Below are 24,775 nucleotides of genomic sequence, written 5' to 3'. Positions count from 1 at the left end.
ACTGAGAGACGCCCTGAGACGGAGTCAGTCACCTCAGCCTTGTTGTTACACTGGGCAGACACAGTAGGTCCCTTTCCGTAGGAACACAAGAGTACTTTTTGGTGGCTCCATAGCACAGAAGGCCGGTGGCAACTTAATTGGGGAGGACGGGTTCATAGTTATGGCTGGAATGGAATAAATGGAATGGTATTGAACACATCAAACACATGGTTTCAATCACAGGAGACTGCTGAGGGGAGAACGGCTCATAATAATAGCTGGAACCGAACACATGGAATGGCGTCAAACACCTGGACACCGTGGGTTTGGTGTATTTGATCCCATTCCACTTATTCCGCTCCAGTCATTACCGCAAGCCTGCTCTCCCCAATTAAGGTGCCGCCAACCTCCTGTGGTTTCCATGTGTTTGATGTCATTCCATTTACTCCATTCCAGACATTATTATGAGCCGTCCTCCCCTCAGCAGCCTCCTGTGCTCCATCGAGTAGTAATATCAGTAGCATACCCAGGGCCGGCTCCAGGCATAAGCAACATAAGAAGTCCAACTCGTGCCAGCGTCGCCGTGGGACTCATTGGATTAATATGGGCAAAATATGTAGAATTGCAGGAAATGCGCTTTAAAACTGCAACAATTTCTCTCTACACCATGGTAAAATTGGTAGAATTGCAGGAAATTAGCTTTAAAACTGTAAAAATAAAAATAAATCTCTCTGCCCCAATGGCATAATGAGTAGAGTTGCCTGAAATGTGTTATGAAATTGAAAAATAATTCTCTCCGCCCCATAGCAAAATCTGTAGAACTGCAGAAAACTTGCTTTAAAACTGCAGCATTTTCTCTACACCCCATGGCAAAATGTGTAGAATTGCAGGACATTTACTTTAGAACGTACATTTGTCTCTCCGTCATCAAGAGGGGGCCACAAAAAAAATGTGCCCGCTTGGTGGGGGGGGCTCCCCCAACCAAATCTCTCTTAGGGCCCTCAAAATGATAGAGCCGGCACTGAGTATACCAATACTGTCCGAGTCAGTGTCTACACAGTCCTATCAATGTCCTAAATGGACAAATAGTATTATGTCTTTGTCTGTTGATGGGGGCCTCAGCTCAGAGTCACCCAATTATTATATCCAGTAGTAGTAGCTACTCATGCCAGGACAGTCCCAAGGGTTTTTCTTGACATTCTCCAGATAGTCGAGCATGTCTTTACCTTTCTTTGAGTGGAGGGTCTGTGGTTCTTTATAAATAGACTGTGTTTCACTGTTATACGTGCTGTTCTGGACTGGCCTTATGTAGGAGTTGTCATTGGCATAGACATCCCAGCTGAGCTCTCGACCATGATGTAGTTCTCTAACACCCATCACATGAGATGAGGACTTGTCTTTTTTTGCCCTCCTGATTTACTATAGAGGAGTATTGGGTCGGTAGTCTCAGTGACCAGACATCTGCTGACTCGGCATCTGTGGTAGTTCTAGGTGAAGGGTTTATGTGATTGTGGTAACTAGGTGGTTGACTGTAAAGCCTGTGTGTACTTCCCAGTCTACACCAAAACATTGCTCCACATCCCCTTCTTTATTTACTATGCAACAGAATGGCCTCTAGTGGTTTATGGAGAGTCTCTGTGTCTCAGATTGTGTCTTAATGTGCCGTTTAGTTTCAGTCTCAGTATTATGTTTCAGACTTTGTTCTGTAGTGCAATTGCATATTATTATTATCAGTTATAAATGAATTAGTATGTATTCTCAATAATTATTATGATTATGATTATTGTCATACTTATTATTATCATTGTTGTTAGTAATCTTATTATTATTTACGATAATGGATTGACTTTGAATTAAGACGAATATTTTACAATAAATTGTTATTGGTGATAAAAGAATGGTGGCAAACGAATGGTTTTATTGGTTGTGAGTGAAAACATATCATAGCCAATAAAGCATGGCAATCCCATCCCTTAATAACATGCATGTTATGTTATTATCAGAGGTTTTTATATGCTATTTTGACAGCATTATTCTTGATCTGGTGTTTTTTTCTGAGTGTGCAAATCAAGCGTGTTACAGGACTCCATGCTGTCGAACTCAACTGATTCTGTTAGCATTTACTCCATGAATTGTGTGTAACCATACCCAAATTATTGCCGATGAGAAAACAGTATGTCTATTTGCAGCCATTGTTCTAAGTTTATAATGTATTTTTATATCTTATTTTCTATGTGTGTAAAGAGAAAATATTAAATGACTTCTTTACAGATTTGAATTACATAAACGACGAAATCAGCTACATTATTTGTTTCATTTGAGATTCTTTGTAGTTTATTAAATCAGTGTTTCATAATCCTGGTCCTGCTAATTAGAGTTTTTGCCCTAGCACTACACACCTGATTCCACTAATCAACTCATCATCAAACCTTTGATTGGTGGAATCAGTTGTCTGGTGCTAGGGAAAAAACTCAAATGTGCACCCTTTGGGCACCCAGGACCATGATTAAGAAACACTGCATTAAATTAACTCCTTGACAAAGCCTTATCTCTATTACTGATTCCTCACATTTAAGTTTTTCCTTTCCTCACATTTAGGGATGTTTGGTTGTGGCATGTTTGATTTAGCCAGTATTATTTTAATAAATGTTTCCAAACAGACATATTAACAAAGAACACTTGTTTTATTACCATCCTGAGGGCACTACTTAACTTTAGAGAGTCTGCCTCAAAAGGCTATAGAAGTTATTACGGTATAATGCGGTGGTAATTTTCAGCTATGAAACACTAGATGACACATACATCTAGCTATGAAGTCCTAACCCTCTTACATCATTGGGCCATTTGACTCAATCAAACAGATGCTTATTTTATGAGCATGTTGTTCTCTCAATAGTCACTGATAAAATAGATTTTATCTTGAAATTTGAAATCGATTTGAACGATGTTTTAAAAAAAAATGTTTCAAACTCTTTGATAAACTTCTCATTATCTTCATTTGCCAAAGTATTAATCTGTGTTTTATTTCAAATCCCCATAAAATAGCCAAGTTTGAAGTAAATTTGAGATGCGTCTACGGTCCATGTTTTTCAGCGTGGCTGTACTGACTCGAGTTTTGTACAGTAACCATGGTTACTCCCCTCTGCATCTAGGGTAAAAGATAAATAGATTGACCATCGTTTGTTATGGAAATGCTGTAGCTTGATGAAGGTTTCATATAGAATCCTAGACAATTGGGACATCCCAGAGGAAGAACGTTTTCATTGGCCTACAAATCTGCACTATTCTGAGGAGTTTATGGAAAAGTGTGGGCGGGAAATACAAGTGGTGGGTGGCACAATTTCGGTAGGTACAAACCCTAAGGTTCTTAAACAAATGAAACTTGACAATATCTTACTTGAAGAACTACGTCGTAGCGTACTGAGAAACATTATATTCCACAACACAGGCTGAAACTTGAAGAGCTATGTCGTAGCGTAATGAGAAACATTATATTCCACAACACAGGCTGAAACTTGAAGAGCTACGTCGTAGCGTAATGAGAAACATTATATTCCACAACACAGGCTGAAACTTGAAGAGCTACGTCGTAGCGTAATGAGAAACATTATATTCCACAACACAGGCTGAAACTTGAAGAGCTACGTCGTAGCGTAATGAGAAACATTATATTCCACAACACAGGCTGAAACTTGAAGAGCTACGTCGTAGCGTAATGAGAAACATTATATTCCACAACACAGGCTGAAACTTGAAGAGCTACGTCGTAGCGTACTGAGAAACATTATATTCCACAACACAGGCTGAAACTTGAAGAACAGTGGGAAAGGAGCCTGGTGATTTGACAACGTTGTGTTTGAGTTTTTTACTTATGCAGTGTAGTTTATACAGTGAAGGGCACCACAAACTAGGCTTGCGAATGGGTTGTAAAATGACCCCTGATCACTGATACAGAAGCAGAGAAGGAACACAGTGTGGCACAGAGGTGGGGTGGATGGCCAATCAATACCCCCTTTCACACTTTCTGACATTGGGAGGCATGAGTGGACATGTAATTGGGAATTGAGGGATTACTATCTGCGGTTATCTCCACAGCATGAAGCTAAAGCCAGTGGAGCATTCCTCAGATGCCCAATTGGCCACCGGGCCATCTCTACTCTCATACACACAACAACAACAACACCACCTCTGGTCTAGCAACCTGCTGTTATGAGACACACGAGAGCTGTTAACATTTTCCAATTTACAACCAATTCTCAACATGGCAACTAGGCTACAAGACTCCCTCCATCACAAGCACACAAATACTTTGGCCAAATCCATACTTGCACGTCCCACCCCTCACCCTTTCTGGGCTATCATTCCTTGTTTCACTCCTCATTCTCTTTTTCCCCTCTCCTCGTCCTCCATTCCGGAGCTTTCTAGAGGAATTGCTATGTTTATCACAGGGCTTAAACTGCCTGGGCTGCAGCAGCCCGCTGCTATGCGCTGATAAGATGTGCTGGGGGCCCCGGCGGCTGTTTGGGGGAAGAAATCACATCTTGTGTCGCCACCAGGTGTTGAGCCACGTAAGTGTTTGTTTTTGTAGAAGAAGAAAAAAAGCTCTGCTCACAGATCTCTGATTGGGTTGTGGGATTCTGAGTCTCTCTCTCTCTCTCTGGGGACAGAGGGGGAGTCAATTATGAAGAGTGTTAAAGTAGATGTGATTCTCTCTGGGCGTCACATTTTAACTCCTGGAGAGGAGAAATGAGAAGTGACATGTTCAAGTTCACCCTGCCATAGATCAACAGCAGCCATAACAGCAACACTGCCATGCCATGGGGTAGAGGAGGAGGACGGGGAGGAGGAGAGGGTTGGAGCAGAACACTGGAGTCTCCGCTGTGCGGATTGATCTGTAAATTGCTTCTGCCAGACTGCCATGCCCTGCAAAAACCCACATGTTATGGAGAAACCATGCTGTGATCATAGCAAAGCTGTGTTCTGTTGTTATCAGGGTCAATGGTACTTTTTCATTGTGTACTTTGTTCTTCTCTGCCATCTATTCCATTCAGCAGAACAGTACCAGCACTCTGGCTGTGATACATCCAATATTCTGCCCCAGAGTGGGGATCAATCACAGAAGTACTCATCCCTCTCCTGCTCCGAATCTGCATGAGAGAGAGAGAGTGGTTGAATAATGTTCCCCCTGAATCGTAATCTGCAGACCCCCCCCCCCACGCTTCGACTCCCATCCCCAACTTGGAGTATGCCCCCCACCCTTCCAGTCCTACTCCTAATGTAACATAATGCAGTGGGGGGGGCTAATGAGTATGTAAATGTCCTTAAGGGAGGGGTGGGGAGTCCAGTACAGGCAGTGAGGATGAAAGCAGAGCTTTCAGGGACTGGGTAGAGAGTCCTGGGAGGGCGTTCAGCCGCCACACAGGGATCACCTTAGGAAGGGGCAGAGCACTTGTGACCTTCATGTCGACGCTGGCTGGGATCTTGGTCAGCTTTCTGGTGGCGGCTGGGAAAACTGAAAAGTGATGCATTGCGGCAATACCATAGTACCATTACCAATCCTTACCTCTGTTATCTTATGTTATGGATATACAGTGTCTTTGAAATGTGTCCCCTGGGTGCTCTAAAGTTGAACAGGGATACTGTTATTTTAAAGCTGCAGCCTTTTCAATATTCTCTGTATTCAGTTCGCTTCAGTATTTTATAGATGATAATGATTTCATCTCCGTCTGTTGTTGCCCTTCTCACTGCCTTTGTGTTCTCCAACCAAAACAAATGAAACACATCTAAGTGAAGAGGAAAATAATGCCATGAAACACTGTTACCTACAGTCGTGGCCAAAAGTTTTGAGAATGACACAAATATTCATTTCCACAAAGTCTGCTGCCTCAGTGTCTTTGGATATTTTTGTCAGATGTTACAATGGAATACAAAATTACAAAATTGTCATAAGTGTCATAAGTGTCAAAGGCTTTTATTGACAATGACATGAAGTTGATGCAAAAGAGTCAATATTTGCAGTGTTGACCCTTCTTTTTCAAGACTTCTGCAATCCGCCCTGACATGCTGTCAATTAACTTCTGGGCCACAACCTGACTGATCCTGACTGATGGCAGCCCATTCTTGCATAATTTGTGGGTTTTTGTTTGTCCACCCGCCTCTTGAGGATTGACCACAAGTTCTCATTGGGATTAAGGTCTGGGGAGTTTCCTGGCCATGGACCCAAAATATCAATGTTTTGTTCCCCGGGCCACTTAGTTATCACTTTTGCCTGATGACAAGGTGCTCCATCATGCTGGAAAAGGCATTGTTCGTCACCAAACTGTTCCTGGATGATTGGGAGCCCTTTTTGTGCAAAGCAATGATGACGGCACGTTTTTCCTTGCAGGTAACCATGGATGACAGAGGAAGAACAATTATTAAACCACCCTCCTTTGGAAGCTTCCAGTCTGTTATTCAAACTCAATCTGCATGACAGAGTGATCTCCAGCCTTGTCCTCGTCAACACTCACACCTGTGTTAACGAGAGAATCACTGACATGATGTCAGCTGGTCCTTTTGTGGCAGGGCTGAAATGCAGTGGAAATGTTTTTTTGCATGTCGAAGAGGGACTTTGCAATTAATTGCAATTCATCTGATCACTCTTCATAACATTCTGGAGTATATGGAAATTGGCATCATACAAACTGAGGCAGCAGACTTTGTGAAAATTAATATTTGTGTCATTCTCAAAACTTTTGACCACGACTGTACATGTGTAGAGTGTGCTGAGCAGAGCTCCCCTTCTCCGTATTTAGCCAAGATTTTGATTTGAATGTGGCTGCAGGGAGATGTTGTAGCCTTAACATCACCTAAATGAGGGGGAATGAGTTCCACTTGATTGTGAGAGTGAGTAATGAGCTATTTACATATCTAATAGTTTTTCCCTTTTGCACTTGCTAGTTTTCACCTCATCCGTATCGCAGAAGTTTCGCGTTAGAGCGTGATTGAAATGTACAGTTAATGTTCTCGCGTTAGCGCAGACTGCATTCACGGTAATCGCTGCATATGTGAGGTGAACCCGGGAATTACCTTGAGATTTCCATTGTGCAATATGTAACGTTTCAACGATACAGACAGTATAGAGCCATAAATATCAGGGATGGGCACAATGCACCGCCACCTATATGAGTAAGCATATAAAACGGGGGGTAATGCAGTTGAAGTCGGAAGTTTACATACACCTCAGCCAAATATGTTGAAGCTCAGTTTTTCACAATTCCTGACATTTAATCCTAATACAAATTCCCTGTCTTAGGTCAGTTAGGATCACCACTTTATTTTAAGAATGTGAAATGTCAGAATTATAGTAGAGAGAATGATTTATTATTTATTTTCCTTAAGCCATTTCACCGCAACTTTGGAAGTATGCTTGGGGTCATTGTCCATTTGAAAGACCCATTTGCGACCAAGCTTTAACATCCTGACTGATGTCTGGAGATGTTGCTTCAATATATCCACATCATTTCCTCATGATGCCATCTATTTTGCGAAGTGCACCAGTACCTCCTGCAGCAAAGCACCCCACAACATGATGCTGCCACCCCCGTGCCTCACTGTTGGGATGGTGTTCTTCGGCTTGCAAGCCTCCCCCTTTTTCCTCCAAACATAACGATGAGTTTGAGTTTGAAGGTAGGCCTTGTAATACATCCACAGGTACACCTCCAATTGACTCAAATTATGTCAATTAGCCTATCAGAAGCTTCTAAAGCCATGTTGTCACAACTTCTGCCGAAGTCGATACCTCTCCTTGTTCGGGCGGTGCTCGGCAGTCGACGTCACCGTTCTTCTAGTAATCATTAATCAATTTTTCATGTTCCATTGGTTTTGTCTTGTCTTCCTACACACCTGGTTTCAATCCCATTCATTACCTGTTGTGTATTTAACCCTCTGTTTCCCCTCATGTCCTTGTCAAAGATGGTTGGTTGTTCAGTATTCGTGTTGTTTGTATTGGTGCGTGACGGGTCCTCTTACCCACTTTGTTTTATTGTATTTCATGGTTATTTAATGTATTTCATGGTTTGTTTTCAAGTTATTAAACAACTCCATTCCGCTAAGTTTGATTATCCTGCGCCTGACTTCCCTGCCACCTATACACACAACACTGACACGTCATCATTTTCTGGAATTTACCAAGCTGTTTAAAGGCACAGTCAACTTACTGTATGTAAACTTCTGACCCACTGGAATTGTGATACAGTGAATTATAAGTGAAATAATCTGTCTGTAAACAATTGTTGGAAAAATGACTTAGTAGATGTCCTAACCGACATGCCAAAACTATAGTTTGTTAACAAGAAATTTGTGGAGTGGTTGAAAAACGAGTTTTAATGACTACAACCTAAGTGTATGTAAACTTCCGACTTCAACTGTATGTTGTTTGTTTATTCTTCCGGCCTGTAAGGGTATCGAGTTGAGAGTGGGGAATGAGCCAGGTTCATGGGGAGACAGGTTTTGCATTATTACTGCAATCACACCATGCAGACTTGTTGATGACACGAGGGAACAAAGAATGGATGACGATCAGAAGTATAGATAAATACAGGTCGATGGAAAAGATAAGGAAAATACTGCATGTCAGTCATTGCACACATCAAAATAAATGATTAAAGAACTGCTACAAGACAAACTCTTTCAGCTGAACATGTCCAGCTCCATCTGTCAGTGGATCACTGACTTCCTGACCAATAGGACGCAACACCTGAAGCTGGGAAAATATCTTTCGGACTCTTTATCCCTCAGCACCGGAGCGCCGCAAGGATGCGTGCTCTCCCCTCTACTCTACTCACGCTACACCAATGACTGCACCTCCAACAACGCATCTGTCAAACCTCTCAAGTTTGCAAGTGACCCCACTGTGGTCATTCTCATCACCAATGGCGATGAGTCCATGTGCCATGGAGAGGTCGACCGGCTTATGGCCAGGTGCAGTCTCATTAATTTGGAACTCGTGGAAATGGTGGTTGACTACAGAAAACTCCCCCTCCCCCCTCCATCTCTCCCCCCCTCGAGATTGAGGGCATGGCTGAATCATTCAAATTCCCGGGACCATCATCTCCCACAACCTCAAATGGGAGGACAACATCACAACGGTCACCAAGAAGGCACATCTGCAGATCCTGATCCGGTTTAATGCATCAATCATTTAGTCCATCCTCATCTCCTCCATCACCGTCTGGTTTGGGTCTGCATCTGCCCGCTGCAAGGACAAACTGCAACAGATTGTCCAGTCTGCAGAGAGGGTCATTGGCTGCAAACATGCCCTCCATCGGGGTCCTGCACTACTCCAGGGCAAGGAAGCGTGCAGGAAAGATCAGCGCTGACCACTTCCATTCCAGTCACCCCCTCCTCCAAAAATGTACTTCTGACCAAAACTTCCCGCCAACTGACCGTCTGGCCCATAGAGACTAAAGGACTATGCACTCTATGCTGGACACCACATCAAGCCATCTCTGAACTGTAGACAAAATAACTGCAATATAGTGCATTGCACTCTGTATATCAACCGTATACCCACTATAGAGTGTATATCTGCTCATTCTCTAATAGCTCTGTGCTCACTCTACCTAGTTGTATATAATGTTTGTAAACTTTGTTGAAACTCCGCTGTCTGTATTCTGTCTGTAAATGTTGTCGATCACTAGCAGCACCATATCACCAAGTAAAATATGTGTATTAAATGTACTTGGGGATTCTGATTCAAAAACATGCATTTTCTGTTTCTCTACTGTCATGTGCTAACAAGTAGCATTCAGTATTAATTGAGGGAAGTGAATGAATAGGTCTGTATACCACTCCACACCGAGCCCTGATAAAGCACATGCTGGATCTGACTTAAAACTCTTTTGTTTAAAGAAAAGGCCCATAAATGAGGGCTTACAAATTTGTCTTCAAGGTGTCCAAATTCTTGCTGATCCGACCCCCCCCCTCTCTCTCTCTCTCACACACCATCTCCTCCTCATGTCCTCCACACTGGTCTCAAAGAGGAACTGACGACCTACAGCACTGTGTTCCCGTTTCCATAGAGACCAGTGCCTCACTGGGGTCCCAGGGACTGGGCTTTAACTTTTTTTTTCATTGGTGGACTCCCAATAATGACACAGGAAGGGAACAGTGGGGGGGTGGGGAGGCGGGGGTGGGGGTTCTAGGAACCCGAGATGGGGCAGAGAGAAGAAGCAAGCAACAACAACATTCAGAAATGCATTCATAATGACATCACTACCATTTCCCACAGCCGTTCTCATAGAGGGAGCCCTCTGCCTTCATTTATTGGCTCGGAGTTGGCTTTTCAGGAGCCCGGGAGGCCATCTCTCCCCTCGTCTCAATGCCCTTTTTGTTTGCGGAACAGAGAGCTCGTTTCTAGGGCCACAGAAAAGCCTGGGTAATTTAGTTTGGGGTTGCCAGGAAGTCTGAGTCCTCTAGCCTGGCAACAATGGCAAATGTTATTGGCTCACTTTGAGAGCCCAGAAACTCCACAGCTGCAAATCCTGAATTCTAATAGAAACTCTTTTTTCCCCTCCCACTCTCTCTCTCTTTCTCTGTCCTTACAAATTTCTTCACCCCTCCATCTCGAGTGATTGTAGAGTAGCCCGACAGAAAAAGAGGAGTACTTTTCTGGGCTGTGTGGGTCCCCTAGAGGTTTAAGTGCGCAATAGTTGTTTGATTTAAATTGCTTTCTGCCTGCTAAATGTGACAGAGTTTGTTGTCTGATAAGCTGTGCCCATATATAAATAAATACACTTTTACTTAATATTTATGTAACAGACATGAATCTACAGTGCCTTCAGAGGGTATTCGCATACCTTGACTTTTAGTTGTGTTACAGCCTGAATTTAAAATGTAGATGTTTTGTCACTGGCCTACACACAATACCCCATAATGTCAAAGTGGAATTATGTTTTTCAAATTTTGTACAAATTAATTAAAGGTGAAAAGTTTAAATGTCTTGAGAAATAAGTATTCAACCGATTTTGTTATGGCAAGCCTAAATAAGTTCAGGAGTAAACGTTTGCTTAACAAGTCACATAGGTTTCATGGACTCACTCTGTGTGCAATAGTGTTTAACATGATTTTGGAATGACTACCTTATCTCTGTACCCCACACATACAATAATTATCTGTAAGGTTCCTCAGTCGAGCAGTGAATTTCAAACACAGATTCAACCACGAAGCCTCGCAAAGAAGGGCACCTATTGGTATATGGGTAAAAATAAGACTATATAAATAAGAATGTGTTCTTAACTGACTTGCCTAGTTAAATAAAGGTTAAAAAAGCAGACATTGGATATCCTGTTGAGCCTGGTGATGTTATTAATTACACTTTGGATGGTGTATAAATATACCCAGTCACTACAAAGATACAGGCGTCCTTCCTAACTCAGTTGCTGGAGAGGAAGGAAACCGTTTAGGAATTTCCAATGCAGACTTTAAAACAGTTACAGAGTTTAATGGCTGTGATAGGAGAAGAATAAAAATGGATCAACAACATTATAGTTACTCCGCAACACTAATAAAATATTCTAAAACATGCATCCTGCTAGCAACAAGGCACTAAAGTAATACTGAAAAGAAACGTGGCAAAGCAATTAACTTTTTGTCCTGAATAGAAACTGTTATGTTTGGGGCAAATCCAATACAGCACATTACAGTTGAACTTTTATTTGTATTTATTTGATTGAATTTCAAAACATACAATCTTCCTGCAGTGAAGCCACTCAACATTTACATTAGGGAAAGGGGGATACCTAGTCAGTTGTACAACTGAATGCCTTCAACTGAAATGTCTTCCGCATTTAACCCAACCCCTCTGAATCAAAGGTGTGGGGGGCTGCCTTAATCGACATCCACGTCTTCAGCGCCCATTACATTCAGTCATCTAGCAGACTCTCCCATCCAGTGCGACCCACAGGAGCAAGCAGGGTCATGTGCCCCACCCAAGGGCACAAGGACGGATTCCCCACCCAGTCGAATCAGGGACCCAAACCAGTGACTTCTCGGCCACCGGCCAGAGCTCCCCAACCGTCAGGCCACCAAACATCCAAGACCCCCCACAGTTCCCCTCGAGAGCTGCCCCTCAACCATCCAAGACCCCCTCCCCCTCCTCCCCCGTACCCACCTATCTCAACCCATCCCACCCATCTCTGCTGGCCACCCTCTTTGGATTTCTACGCGCCATATATCTTTCAACTATGCTGTGATGTGCACTACCGTTCAAAAGTTTGGGGTCAATTAGAAATGTCTTTGTTTTTGAAAGAAAATCCCATTTTTGGTCCATTAAAATAATATCAAATTGATCAGAAATACTGTGTAGACATTGTTAATGTTGTAAATGACTATTGTAGCTGGAAAAGTCAGATTTTTTATGGACTATCTACATAGGTGTACAGAGGCCCATTATCAGCAACCATCACTACTCTGCTCCAGTGGCACGTTGTGTTAGCTAATCCAAGTTTTTAATTTTAAAAGGCAAATTGATCATTAGAAAACCATTTTAAAATGATGTTAGCACAGCTGAAAACTGTTGTTCTGATTAAAGAAGCAATAAAACTGTCCTTCTTTAGACTAGATGAGTTTCTGGAGCATCAGCATTTGTGCGTTCAATTACAAGCTCAATAGGGATGCTGGTCTTCTAGGCAGAGCTCCTCTGTCCAGTGTCTGTGTTCTTTTGCCCATCTTAATATTTTCTTTTTATTGGCCAGTCTGATATATATCTTTGTCTTTGCAACTCTGCATAGAAGGCCACTAAATAGTTGTATGAACATAACAAGATTCAACAACTGAGGCATAAACTGAACAAGTTCCACAGACATGTGACTAACAGAAATGGAATAATGTGTCCCTGAACAAAGGGGGGTTCAAAATCAAAAGTAACAGTCAGTATCTGGTGTGGCCACCAGCTGCATTAAGTTCTGCAGGGCATCTCCTCCTCATGGACTGTACCAGATTTTCCAATTCTTGCTGTGAGATATTATCCCACTCTTCCACCAAGGCACCTGAAAGTTCCCCGACATTTCTGGGGGGAAAACCCCTAGCCCTCACCCTCCGATCCAACAGGTCCCTGATGTGTTCAATGAGATTGAGATCCGGGCTCTTCGCTTGCCATGGCAGGAATATTTGAGTGTTTTTGTCAAAATGCACTGCACATATTATTAAATATCTCAATTATTCTCACTTTCACAAAGGCAATGCTTTACACACACAGGAACAGCAGATGTAAAAACGACATATATTGTAAACTATTCTCATGTTATATTCATAATGCATACATATATATGGAGTCACAGTTGTATATGTTGTGGTAATTGCAGTATATGTTGACAAATATCAAATATAGCATATTCAAGTTCTAAGGATCTGACTGGACTTAATATTTGGACAAATCCTTTAAATCAACAATCTGAACATTCATCTGAACACTGTGTAGTAGAATAAAACTAACTGTCTTGCAGGAAATCATGCACAGAACGAGCAGTGTGGCTGGTGGCATTGGCATGCTGGAGGGTCATGTCAGGATGCTGTGACACGCCGCCCCAGACCATGACGGACCCTCCACCTCCAAATCGATCCCGCTCCAGAGTACATGCCTCTATGTAACGCTCATTCCTTCGACGATAAACGCGAATCTGACCATCACCCCTGGTGAGACAAAACCGCGACTCGTCAAATAGCACTTTTTGCCAGTTCTGTCTGGTCCAGCGACAGTGGGTTTGTGCCCGTAGGCGACGTTGTTGCCGGTGATGTCTGGTGAGGACCTGCCTTTACAACAGACCTACAAGCCCTCAGTCCAGCCTCTCTCAGACAGTCTGAGCACTGATGGAGGGATTGTGCGTTCCTGGTGTAACTCGGGCAGTTGTTGTTTCCATCCTGTACCTGTCCCGCAGGTGTGATGTTCGGATGTACCGATCCTGTGCAGGTGTTGTTACACTTGGTCTGCCACTGCGAGGACGATCGGCTGTCCGTCCTGTCTCCCTGTAGCACTGTCTTAGGCGTCTCACAGTACGGACATAGCAATTCATTGCCATGGCCACATCTACAGTCCTCATGCCTCCTTGCAGCATACCTAAGGTACGTTCACGCAGATGAGCAGGGACCCTGGGCATCTTTCTTTTGTTGTTTTTCAGTCGGTAGAAAGGCCTATTTAGTGTCCTAAATTGTTATAACTGTGACCTTAATTGCCTACCGTCTGTAAGTTGTTAGTGTCTTAACAACCGTTCCACAGGTGCATGTTCATTAATTGTTTATGGTTCATTGAACAAAGATGGGAAACAGTGTTTAAACCCTTTACAATGAAGATCTGTGAAATTATTTGGATTTTTACGAATTATCTTTGTAAGAGAGGGACCTGAAAAAGGGACGTTTCTTTTTTTGCTGTGTTGAGCTTGTACCAGTCTGTTTAGCTATCATTCCACCCCTTGCCATGCTGAACATGTTTGGTAATGACACAGAGTACAAGGAGTGGAATATACACAAAACAGGTTCTAGATTTCAGGCAGTGTGACATACCTTTGCATGCATCTTTTTTTATGACCCTGTGAGATATTCTGGGCAGCAGATAAAGAAAAGTGGACTTAGGGCTTGATCCAATCTGTAAATCTGAAGCGTTACAGATTCCAAGATAGAAATGTAAAGGGGAATTCCCAATTGAGCCGACATATGCAGTGTTTACCATGAATGCAGTCTTTCCTAAAGTGGAAACATTCCCTTTAAATTTAAATCCCGCTGTAAAATTGAATTTACACAATGCGGATTGAATAGTGCCTTCCCTTAGTCAGTAGACAAATAACCATTTTCATGGATTGTCTTAAATGTGAATAGATGACCCGATAAATAAAATCTGTGCAAAAAACGATTGTAACAATTGAATTCAATTTCTTAAAAAAGGAAGATAACTTCAAAACATTGACAAGTCTTCCGTTACTGTAACAGGTCATGCTGTGAGTGGTGATTTGAAGTGTTTTGCTGCCATCTAGTGGGAGACTTTAAAACCACATGGTGAATTACCAACAGCAACTGGACAGTTGTACTTTATTAATAGTCTCGCTGAAGTCAAACTACAACTGAATATTGGTAAAGCACAATTGAGTTGTGATCCCTTTACTGATTTAGCAGTTCCAATATTCTGAAATCCACCATAGGCCTACACATTCTCAAACAGATCCAGGACATCATGGACCATTTTTTTTTTTCATGAAAGGTTTATTACCAAAACGCAAGACAAAACATGTCAACTGTATTCTAAATGGCAAACACAATACAAAAAACATACACCTCTCTATAGGATGTAGGTCCGCTGCATCAAAAAATTAAATAATGACAGCGAAAAAGAAAACAATGAGTTTCAGAATTCAAAAAGCTGATATTGCTGAAAAATAAGAGAAGAACGTTTGCCATTGGAGAAAAAGGCCAGAACCACAAACAAAACAATGCAAAACTATATTTAACCCGACTCAACTAAGGTTTAAGGGAAGCAGGGGAATCTAGCTCTTCAAAAACAAACAAACAAACAAAAAAAAAATGTAGTAACATAAATACAGGGAAAGTACCAAGCCTTTATCATAATTGTTCCATCTTCAATTATCATTGTGGGTGCAATAGACTGGGTCTGTGCTTGATACATGCCACTACACTTCCCCTAGGTGTCATTTTCAAACACTCAAAGAAATAGAGGTTAGAAGTCACAAATAAAATACCAATTCAAAACAGTAAATGGTATTCACAAAGTCAAGTGTTGATCATTGTTCAGAGTACCCTGGTTGTGCTTAAAGCAAAATACAAAACATTGAACAGGAGACTAGTTAAGCACTTTGAACAGATAATTGAACAGTTTAGCTGGAAAAGGAAATCCATCTGGCTATGCATGTATACAAGCATTATGGAGATACACAGTAAGTAGTTGACAGCACTTGATAATATTTCTGTGAATGGTAATAGATTTTGAAAGGTACACCTGAAAAGGTGGAACTTTGGTGGCAAATGGGGAAGGTGTTGCCACCTAAAAAAGGTGTTTCCAACGATGGCCATGGATGTGAATCACATTCACTACCATTTCAATTGCACCTTTGTTCCCAATTCATAAATAAATTGTGCAGTTTCCCCTACAACCTCAATAAACAAATACTTGAACAAAATATTAAATCCCTAATCCCAGGAATATTTGAGTGTTTTTGTCAAAATGCACTGCACATATCATTAAATATCTCAATTATTCTCACTTTCACAAAAGCAATGCTTTACACACACAGGAACAGCAGATGTAAAAACGACATATATTGTAAACTATTCTCATGTTATATTCATAATGCATACATATATATGGAGTCACAGTTGTATACGTTGTGGTAATTGCAGTATATGTTGACAAATATCAAATATAGCATATTCAAGTTCTAAGGATCTGACTGGACTTAATATTTGGACAAATCCTTTAAATCAACAATCTGAACATTCATCTGAACACTGTGTAGTAGAATAAAACTAATTGAGAACTTGGTTGATCACTCAACACGAGCAGTTTTCAAAAAATGATACAAATCAATTATCCCAAACATGTAGAAATAAATATTGTCTTTTCATTTCACCACTGTGTGTCATTAAGATCATTAATCAAGTGATGTGGAGTAGGGGACAGGAAAAGAACAGTTTTCTGATTGAAGGATTAATAATTAGCACATTTACTGGCGATGCCTGGAATTCAATCAACCTCCCTTTGTTTTTTTTCCTCAATGTTCTTCGTTATTTTTTCAGCATCAGAGATTACTTGCATGAACAGATACAAATCAGAGGCTAAACCATAGAAGCTTGATTGAACAGAGACTGTATGTGGCGTAGCGCAGACATCAGATTAATCCACCGAGGTCAAATCCGGATTTAGTTTGATGGCAAGGTTTTAATTTTGACCCTTTGTCATATCAGAGATTTTTTTTTTTTTTTAAAGATTACATACAGAAAAGGGTGTATACTCGATATCAGAAGCATTTTATAGCAGTTTTCTGATGTGTGTGGTAAGGGTGATATCTTGACATGGCCGATATACTACACAGCTGGCGAGACTCTAGGAACACTTTTACCCTAAACCTGTAACGAAACATGGCCAAAAGGGAATTAACAAAATAAATCAAAATATGTTTTGCATGAGCAGCAGAGGACAACATTGTCAGTGCAATTTAGGTAAAATGTGTATGAGGGGGAGGGGGGTGGGGAACCCAAATTCCTAACCCCATCCCAAGATCCAATTTGCTGATACCATACAAATATAAGTCATTACACACTTTATATACTCAAGAGTAAAGCCAATTCCAGTCCCAAACAAAATCCCCCAAACCTCCCAACCCCTGAAACCCAGAGTATTGACAGCTGAGTGTGGGCAGTCAAGAGCAGACCGCAACTGCGCTCACTCAGAGTCTGAATCAAGTGGCTCCATCTCATCTATGCCCTTCCGCTGGCGGGCCTCCTCCTCTGCGTGCTGCCGCTTGTGCCTGGAGTAGCTGGACGAGTGCACAAATGTCTTGCTGCAGGTTGTGCATTCATACTTCCCCCCTGTGGAGTGAGATCTCTCATGGTGGTGGAGGTTGGACAATCTGGTGAAGGTCTTTTTACAGTAAGAGCAGCTGAACTTGTTGTCTCCCTTGTGCATTTGCTGGTGCCTGGCGAAGCTCTGCACTTGGCTGAAGCGCTTGTCACACTGCTCGCATGCATATGGTCCTTCCTCTTCCTCAGAGACCGATGCTTGGCGCTGGCGCTTGGCAGCTCTTGATCGCTTGTTCTTCTTACAGAGGGTGTAGAAGTTGGGTTTGTCCCTCGAGCACAACTTGAGGCGTATTTTCAAGTCAGAGGACTTGGTAAGACCGTCTTTACCGTGGGCATAGTTATTAAGCAGGTCCTTGACATGAGAGACCTGGTGTTTTGAGAGGCCAATGGAGTTCTTGAAGGTCATATCACATTGTGTACAAGCGTAGAATTTCTCTCCGGAGAGGTTCTTCCTGATAGGAAACTTCTTTTCGCCAGGGATCTTCTCATCAGCCTGCTTCTTCTTTTTCCTGCTGCCAGGTGGGCGGCGGACATAACTGATTTCAGCAGGTATGACACCAGAGGGAATACCCTTCCCTTTTTTGTGGATGAGCCTATGACGCGACAAGCTGGAGCTGTGGTTAAAATCCTTCCCACAGATGTTGCATGGGTAAACTCTCATGCCCCGGTGTGTTCTCAGGTGAGTTCCGAGAGCTCTTCTGCTTTTGAATCGCATTGCACACTGCGTGCATTTGTATTTGTTCCCCTCACCTGACCCTGTATCTGTTTGCTTGTTTGGGGGTGGGGGTGCCTTTCCTGTGTGCAATTGTTGGTGTCTTGATAGGCTTGAGGAATGACTGTAGCATTTCCCACAGTAGTTGCAGCTGTAGTATCCCCCTGGTGAAATATATTCCCATTTCTCTGAGCCCGAATCAGAGCCATCTCCAACAGGAACCAGTTGGCTACTCCCTGGCTCAGTGTGGTCATCCTCATCAGAGTCGTCCGTCTTTACTACAACACTCTGTTCTGCTATCTCACAGCCAGGGAACTCCTCTTCATACTGGGCAAAGAAGGGCTCGTCTGGCTCTGCCTTCACATGCTCCAGATTTAGGCCAGACCCCTCATCCGCCTCCTTTTTCACACAGGATATTGTGAACTTGGACCCGACCTCTGCCCACTTGACAACATATTCTATGGGTTGGGTATCCAGTTCCACTGTGATGAAGTCTGCCCCAAGTGCATCCGGTTCAGACGAAGTCAAGTCAGTCTCAGAGTCCTCCATTGTAGCAAACCCCAAATGTCAATGTGTGTAACTTTTGGTCTCGTTGGAATTACAGGGCCAATGGTACAATAAGACTCCCCCACTCCTAAAAGAGAGGGAAAAAAAGTAAACTGTTTTTTTTGACAAAACAAATGAACACCACATCCAATATTACACATAAACAAAATACCTTTGAAAATCACAGATAAAAACATGGACATACTTGTACTTTCACTATCGAACGTGGAGTTGAATTGTGTGGAAATGAACCGAGGAAGTGCTTTGCATTACGTTGACTGGAGAAAACTAAACAAAAAACGACGTTTGCTTCAGTAGGAGTGGTGCTACGTTAAACGGTTGCACGAGCTTGAGCAAAACACCAGAAATTATTAGCAATTAGAAAATGTTAGTAAATATACTACATTTGAGGACGAAAGAAAATGACCAGACAAAGCAGCAACAATAAACAGGAAATACAGTAGGGACTGGGATGAGCACAATGCATCATGGGAGGGGATTAAATGGGCTGTAGCTAAAAGGCCGCCTACAACAGACAGGAGACAGATATATGTAGTGTCGAAAACACTCACAAATCCCGAAATGACATCTCAAAACTATATCGACCAAAGATATTTACTAGTACAATGTACGTTTTATTCATGCTCTAGGATTATCTCAGAATGCTCTCTGGCTAAAACGAATTCATTCTGCCCGCCATAAAAATAGCGCTGAGCATAAACCATGTTTTTTTTCTTCCGTAATCGTGCATTATTCAATAGATTTTCTCAGACAAATATTTTTCTATCGACCAAGATGCATAGTACTGTTCATATAAAGCATAATACATTAAACAATGTACATGTCTAGTCACTGATCATGTACATCTTGGCGGGTTGACAGGGTCAAATCGAGCATCGATGACACATGCAGCTTGAGGGCATAAAACGAGAGCCAACGCTCCAGGGCTGGCTTCATACCATTGTCCACAGCAAATTATTTTATCAGAAGTACCCTCGTTACGAGATGGACATTTTTTTTAAAACAGGAATTACCACCAAACGGTGGCTGAGCACATCACCCGGCATAATATGCTCAATAGATAATGGCAAGCTGGCTATATTTGGCATAAATAACCAAGACGTTATTGTATTGTCGTTGTTGTGATTATAAGGCAGATTATGTAGCCAAATTTGACGTATGAACAATTAGCTATGCCGAATTAAGCGATGGCGCAAGTTTAATGGTCTCGAGATTAGTATTTACCGGGCTTTTATCCTTTTAGATTCGTTGTCTTGACCCTCGACGAAATGACTCGATTCTGCCGCACCTCTGTCAATTCACAACCAGCGTCCTCATGAATGTCAAGCCTTGGCAATGGCTGCGTATCATCACTGATTTTAAATAATGTGGATTGTCTTAAAGCGTTTGAAGGACAGTGTGTGACTAGCTAGCCACATGCATTTTAAAACCATGCGCTCTACCGCTCCTGCGCAGCATTCACATCTCGAATTTCATTGGGCAATGCACCAGAGAGGAACAATCATTGGACAGGACATAGCTACCAAGCACAGGGTGTCGTGAAAACTGTAGTGAACAGTTTATTTAAACTTTCGAATTATTCGTCTACTGTCCATTACGTGCAAAGATACAATTTCAAAGTTCGATTGTTAAATACGAGTAATGGCCTTTAATCACCCTTTCCATTCTAACCATCTAATTTCAGATGTATTATCGATCCAAACACAGGACGTCGTTCTTGTCTTTACGACTTTTTTGAGTGATGATGTGTCATGTGGTTGTCAACAAGTATGCTACTAGCTAGCTGTCACTGTAACGACATGTAATTTATATGACAGGGTCGGAGTTGAGAAACCAGTAGTACACCCAATAATGTCAAAGCAGTTAACTATTCAGTGCTACTCAGATAGAAGCTAGCTAACTAACGTTCAGATAGCCAGAAACAAGACGAGGTAGTGCTAGCTAGTCAATATAGCTAGTTAACAAACCCTGGGTTTTAAAATGCTCACCAGAATCGCTGGTTTATAGGCTAGTCATCCATTGAAAGCCACTTAGCTACAATAGTTGCGCCAATAATTCCTTAAAAGAACAGCCAAAGTAGCTAGCCAAGGAAGGAAGACAGTCTCACACAAGTTAAAAGTCAGCTGATGCTCATGGCCACAAGACGTAGCTCAGTTTGAATTGCATAATTTGTACATAGCAGGTTAACAAACGATTTACATGGGACGCCGGGGTCCTGCGAGTTCAGTGTTTGGAAATTTAGGGAATCAGGTGGATCAAGGAAGACTAAGGGATGTTTTAGCTAAAACCACCCTTACTGGATCCACTTGTTGATGTTCCTGGTCAAGGGTATCCAGTATAGGTGGTTTTATCTTATTTAGTGGAGCCTCGCCAGAATATTCAAACACTGAACTCGCTGGTGTCCCATGTAAATTGTTTGTCAATCTGATATAGACAAATTATACAACTCAGTCTGAGCTGTTTGTTGTGGCCATGAACACCAGCTGACTGTCTTTTTTATTCTTTCCTCAGGCAGTAACTGGTACGTGATTCCAATATATCTTACACATGTGAGTTCCAGTTAGGATGAATTAATCTAGTTTTTTTCACCCTTGGAGGCTGTTGTAATTACAGTGGAAATCTTGTTTTGTCTCTTACTCTCGCTATTGAGCCTGTATGAATGTGCTCTCTCGTCAGGATACTGTTGTTCAGATAAACTAGCCAACAACAAATCTAACGACTTCAAACTGAAGTTGAAAAGATTGCAAACTAGCTGCACTTCGTTTCGTCTGAATGTTTTTTCAATTGATTTCTTTAATATACACATGAAAAATTATGCCAATTGATTCATGATTTCGACTGGCGCTGCCTGCCTCATACACGTTCATTACTATGGGACAGTTGGAGATTTTAACATTGAAACAATTCTGCAAATATCGGACAGACCGTAAGCTTTATACAAATCTCAGCTGCGAAACTAAATGTTAGTTTAAAAGAAATGTGAGTTAAAGTCTAGATGCTTTTTTTATAGTGGAGATCAAATTAATAATGTCCCTGTCTGGGTTGATGAGACAGTGGATTGCGTCGTCAAATGAACAGAGTAAATGGGCATTTTAACGTCATAGATTTAGCGAGTAGTCATTTGTGGAATTAGACACCGGCTGGGATGCTCTTTTAACCAATCAGCATTCAGGGTTGGACCCACCCGTTGTATAAAATACAACAATGACTAATATTCCCACAGGACCATGATGATTTCATTTGACCGATTTGTGCTAACTAAACCACAGGCCGACTTGAACTAGCTTGTTTTCACCCTTGGAGGCTGTTGTATTACAGGGGAAATCTCGTTTGTCGCTTACTCTCGCTCTTGAGCCTGTATAAAATGTCAAATAAAATTGTGTAAAACAAGTTCTTGTTTGTTTTGCTTCTCAAGTGCAGCGTTTGGAGCTCTCAACGGGCTCCGCATGGGACTATCAGAGACCAAAAACATGGCTTGGTCTAAACCACTCAATGTACACTGATTTATCGAATCAGGCTGTGATTAAATTGTATCTCCTTCATATATTATTTCTGGTTTTGAGACACAAATCAGATTAATAGTTCTATTAATCTCAATCCCCTTTTCAGTAGAATTGAATTACTCCTTCAGGTATCAACCAGCAGAGGGCAGTCTCTACCAATTAGTTCAGTATGCTTCAAAGGATTTCAGATGGCTGGTTGTTAAATCTACAATTTGTCATGCCCGCCATTGTGTTTGGGGTGGTGCAATGATTTCAAGGGTTCTATTTGAACTTTCTAAATATATTTAAATGTATCTATATGGGTAATGATGTTTAAGTAGTAGGATTTTGGCCCAACTCAATCTTCTTATGGGTTGCTTGAGCCATCTGCAATCTTTATTGATTTAGTAATAACTCCAAAAGGACAACCACCTGAAAGGTTAGTCTTCTCTTGCCCTTACAGATATGAGGCCATGATTTGGGGCATCAAAGTATCTGCATACATAATCTGACCACAGGAGGACGGCTCATAATAATGTCTGGAACGGCGCAAATGGAATGGCATCAAAAACGTGGAAACCACTAATTCCGCTCCGGCCATTACCACGAGCCTCTCCTCCCTAATTAAGGTTCCACCAACCTCCTGTGAATCGGACTTGACATGGTATGACATGAATCAATGATTAAGTCAAAGTGAGGAACTCACTGATCCAAAGGTAAACTACTGATAGCATTAGACCAGTGTTAGAGGGGTGGGAGAAGCACTGAATTATACACTTTTGAATTAGCTGAAACTGATTCTCACAAAACCTGTTGGCTGAATTTATAATGCTGATATGCAGCACCATCGTTTTCCCCAATCGGTATCAGTAATAACACAACATTGTTCCATGGAAAACTGGTAATAGTAGGCCGATATGATGGGGTTATGTTGTAAACCCCTACTACGCTGTTGCTTTCACTGAGATTTTGTTTTGTCATGCTCACACATTGCCATTGAATGACCCTGTTCTCAAACACACCTGTGTTGACACACCTGACTTCTCAGTGCTGTGACACAGCTGAGGATGTCAAGGCCCAAAAACCTAGCTGTCCCTGCCAAGGGAGAAGGCAAAGTCTGCCTTCGCCACGGGTACATTGTGTTCACTGTGTAATGCTGGCTACAGTTGGAATATTGGTTTCAAGCAGACCACCATTGTCCCTGTGCCCAAGAACACAAAGGCAAGCTGCATAAATGACTACAGACCCGTAGCACTCACGTCCGTAGCCATGAAGTGCTTTGAAAGGCTGGTAATGACTCACATCAACACCATTATCCCAGAAACCCTAGACCCACTCCAATTTACATACCGCCCCAAACAGATCCACAGATGATGCAGTCTCTATTGCACTCTACACCGCCCTTTCCCACCTGGACAAAAGGAACACTTATGTGAGAATGCTATTCACTGACTACAGCTCAGCGTTCAATACCATAGTACCCTCAAAGCTCATCACTAAGCTAAGGACCCTGGGACTAAACACCTCCCTCTGCAACTGGATCCTGGACTTCCTGACGGGCTGCCCCCAGGTGGTGAGGGTTGGTAGCAACACATCTGCCACACTGATTCTCAACACTGGAGCTCCCCAGGGGTGTGTGCTCAGTCAGGAAACTAAAAAGATTTGGCATGGGTCCTGAGATCCTCAAAAGGTTCTACAGCTGCAACATCGAGAGCAATACTTATTTTCCATCACTGCCTGCTACGGCAATTGCTCGGCCTCCGACCGCAAGGCACTACAGTGGGTAGCGCGTACTGCCCAGTACATCACTGGGGCTAAGCTGCCTGCCATCCAGGACTTCTGCACCAGGCGGTGTCAGAAAATTGTCAAAGACCCCAGCCACCCCTCTACTACTGCACGGCAAGCGGTGCCGGAGTGCCAAGTCTAGGACAAAAAGGCTTCTCAACAGTTTTTACCCCCAAGCCAAAAGACTCCTGAAAAGGTTATCAAATGGCTACCCGGACTATCTGCAGTGTGTACCCCCCCCAACCCCTCTTTTACACTGCTGCTACTCTCTGTTTATCATATATGCACAGTCACTTTAACTATACATTCATGTACATTCTACCTCAATTGGCCTGACCAACCAGTGCTCCCGCACATTGGCTAACTGGACTATCTGCATTGTGTCCTGCCACCCACCACCTGCCAACACCTCTTTACGCTACTGCTACACTCTGTTCATCATATATGCATAGTCACTTTAACCATATCTACATGTACAGTGGGGCAAAAAAGTATTTAGTCAGCCACCAATTGTGTACCTATGATGAAATTTACAGTCCTCTCTCATCTTTTTAAGTGGGAGAACTTGCACAATTGGTGGCTGACTAAATACTTTTTTGCCCCACTGTACATACTACCTCAATCAGCCTGACTAACCGGTGTCTGTATGTAGTCTCGCTACTTTTATAGCCTCGCTACTGTTTTTCAC

The 24,775-nt window shown here is 42.2% G+C and overlaps 2 protein-coding genes across 4 annotated transcripts in view; both read right to left on the bottom strand.

The window, feature by feature from the left end:
• Positions 1-24,775, bottom strand: part of LOC118401088 (serine/threonine-protein phosphatase 2A 56 kDa regulatory subunit delta isoform-like) — a 633,889-nt gene that overhangs the window by 270,299 nt on the left and 338,815 nt on the right. The window lies entirely within an intron of this gene.
• On the bottom strand, positions 15,190-20,226 carry LOC118401199 (zinc finger protein 883-like). Of its 3 annotated transcripts, XM_035798524.2 has the most exons (3): positions 20,045-20,226; positions 19,005-19,087; positions 15,190-18,887 (listed from the first exon to the last, which is right to left on the bottom strand). In XM_035798524.2, exon 3 carries the CDS (start codon positions 18,800-18,802, stop codon positions 17,405-17,407), a length of 1,398 nt encoding a protein of 465 aa, XP_035654417.1. In that variant the 5' UTR covers positions 18,803-18,887; positions 19,005-19,087; positions 20,045-20,226; the 3' UTR covers positions 15,190-17,404. The 3 variants fall into 3 exon arrangements, with proteins under 3 accessions (XP_035654417.1, XP_035654405.1, XP_035654410.1); XM_035798512.2 differs by lacking the exon at positions 19,005-19,087; XM_035798517.2 differs by lacking the exon at positions 20,045-20,226 and having other exon boundaries at positions 19,005-20,038.

This window comes from Oncorhynchus keta, chromosome 2 (genome assembly GCF_023373465.1).
Source record: "Oncorhynchus keta strain PuntledgeMale-10-30-2019 chromosome 2, Oket_V2, whole genome shotgun sequence".
NCBI lineage: Eukaryota > Metazoa > Chordata > Actinopteri > Salmoniformes > Salmonidae > Oncorhynchus > Oncorhynchus keta.
The sequence above is the reverse complement of the archived record's forward strand: the minus strand, read 5'-3'. Positions and strand labels throughout refer to the sequence as shown.

What these genes read in the sequence shown, in the direction of transcription:
- LOC118401199 (XM_035798524.2), bottom strand. Translation starts at nt 18,802, where the DNA reads ATGGAGGACTCTGAGACTGACTTGACTTCGTCTGAACCGGATGCACTT.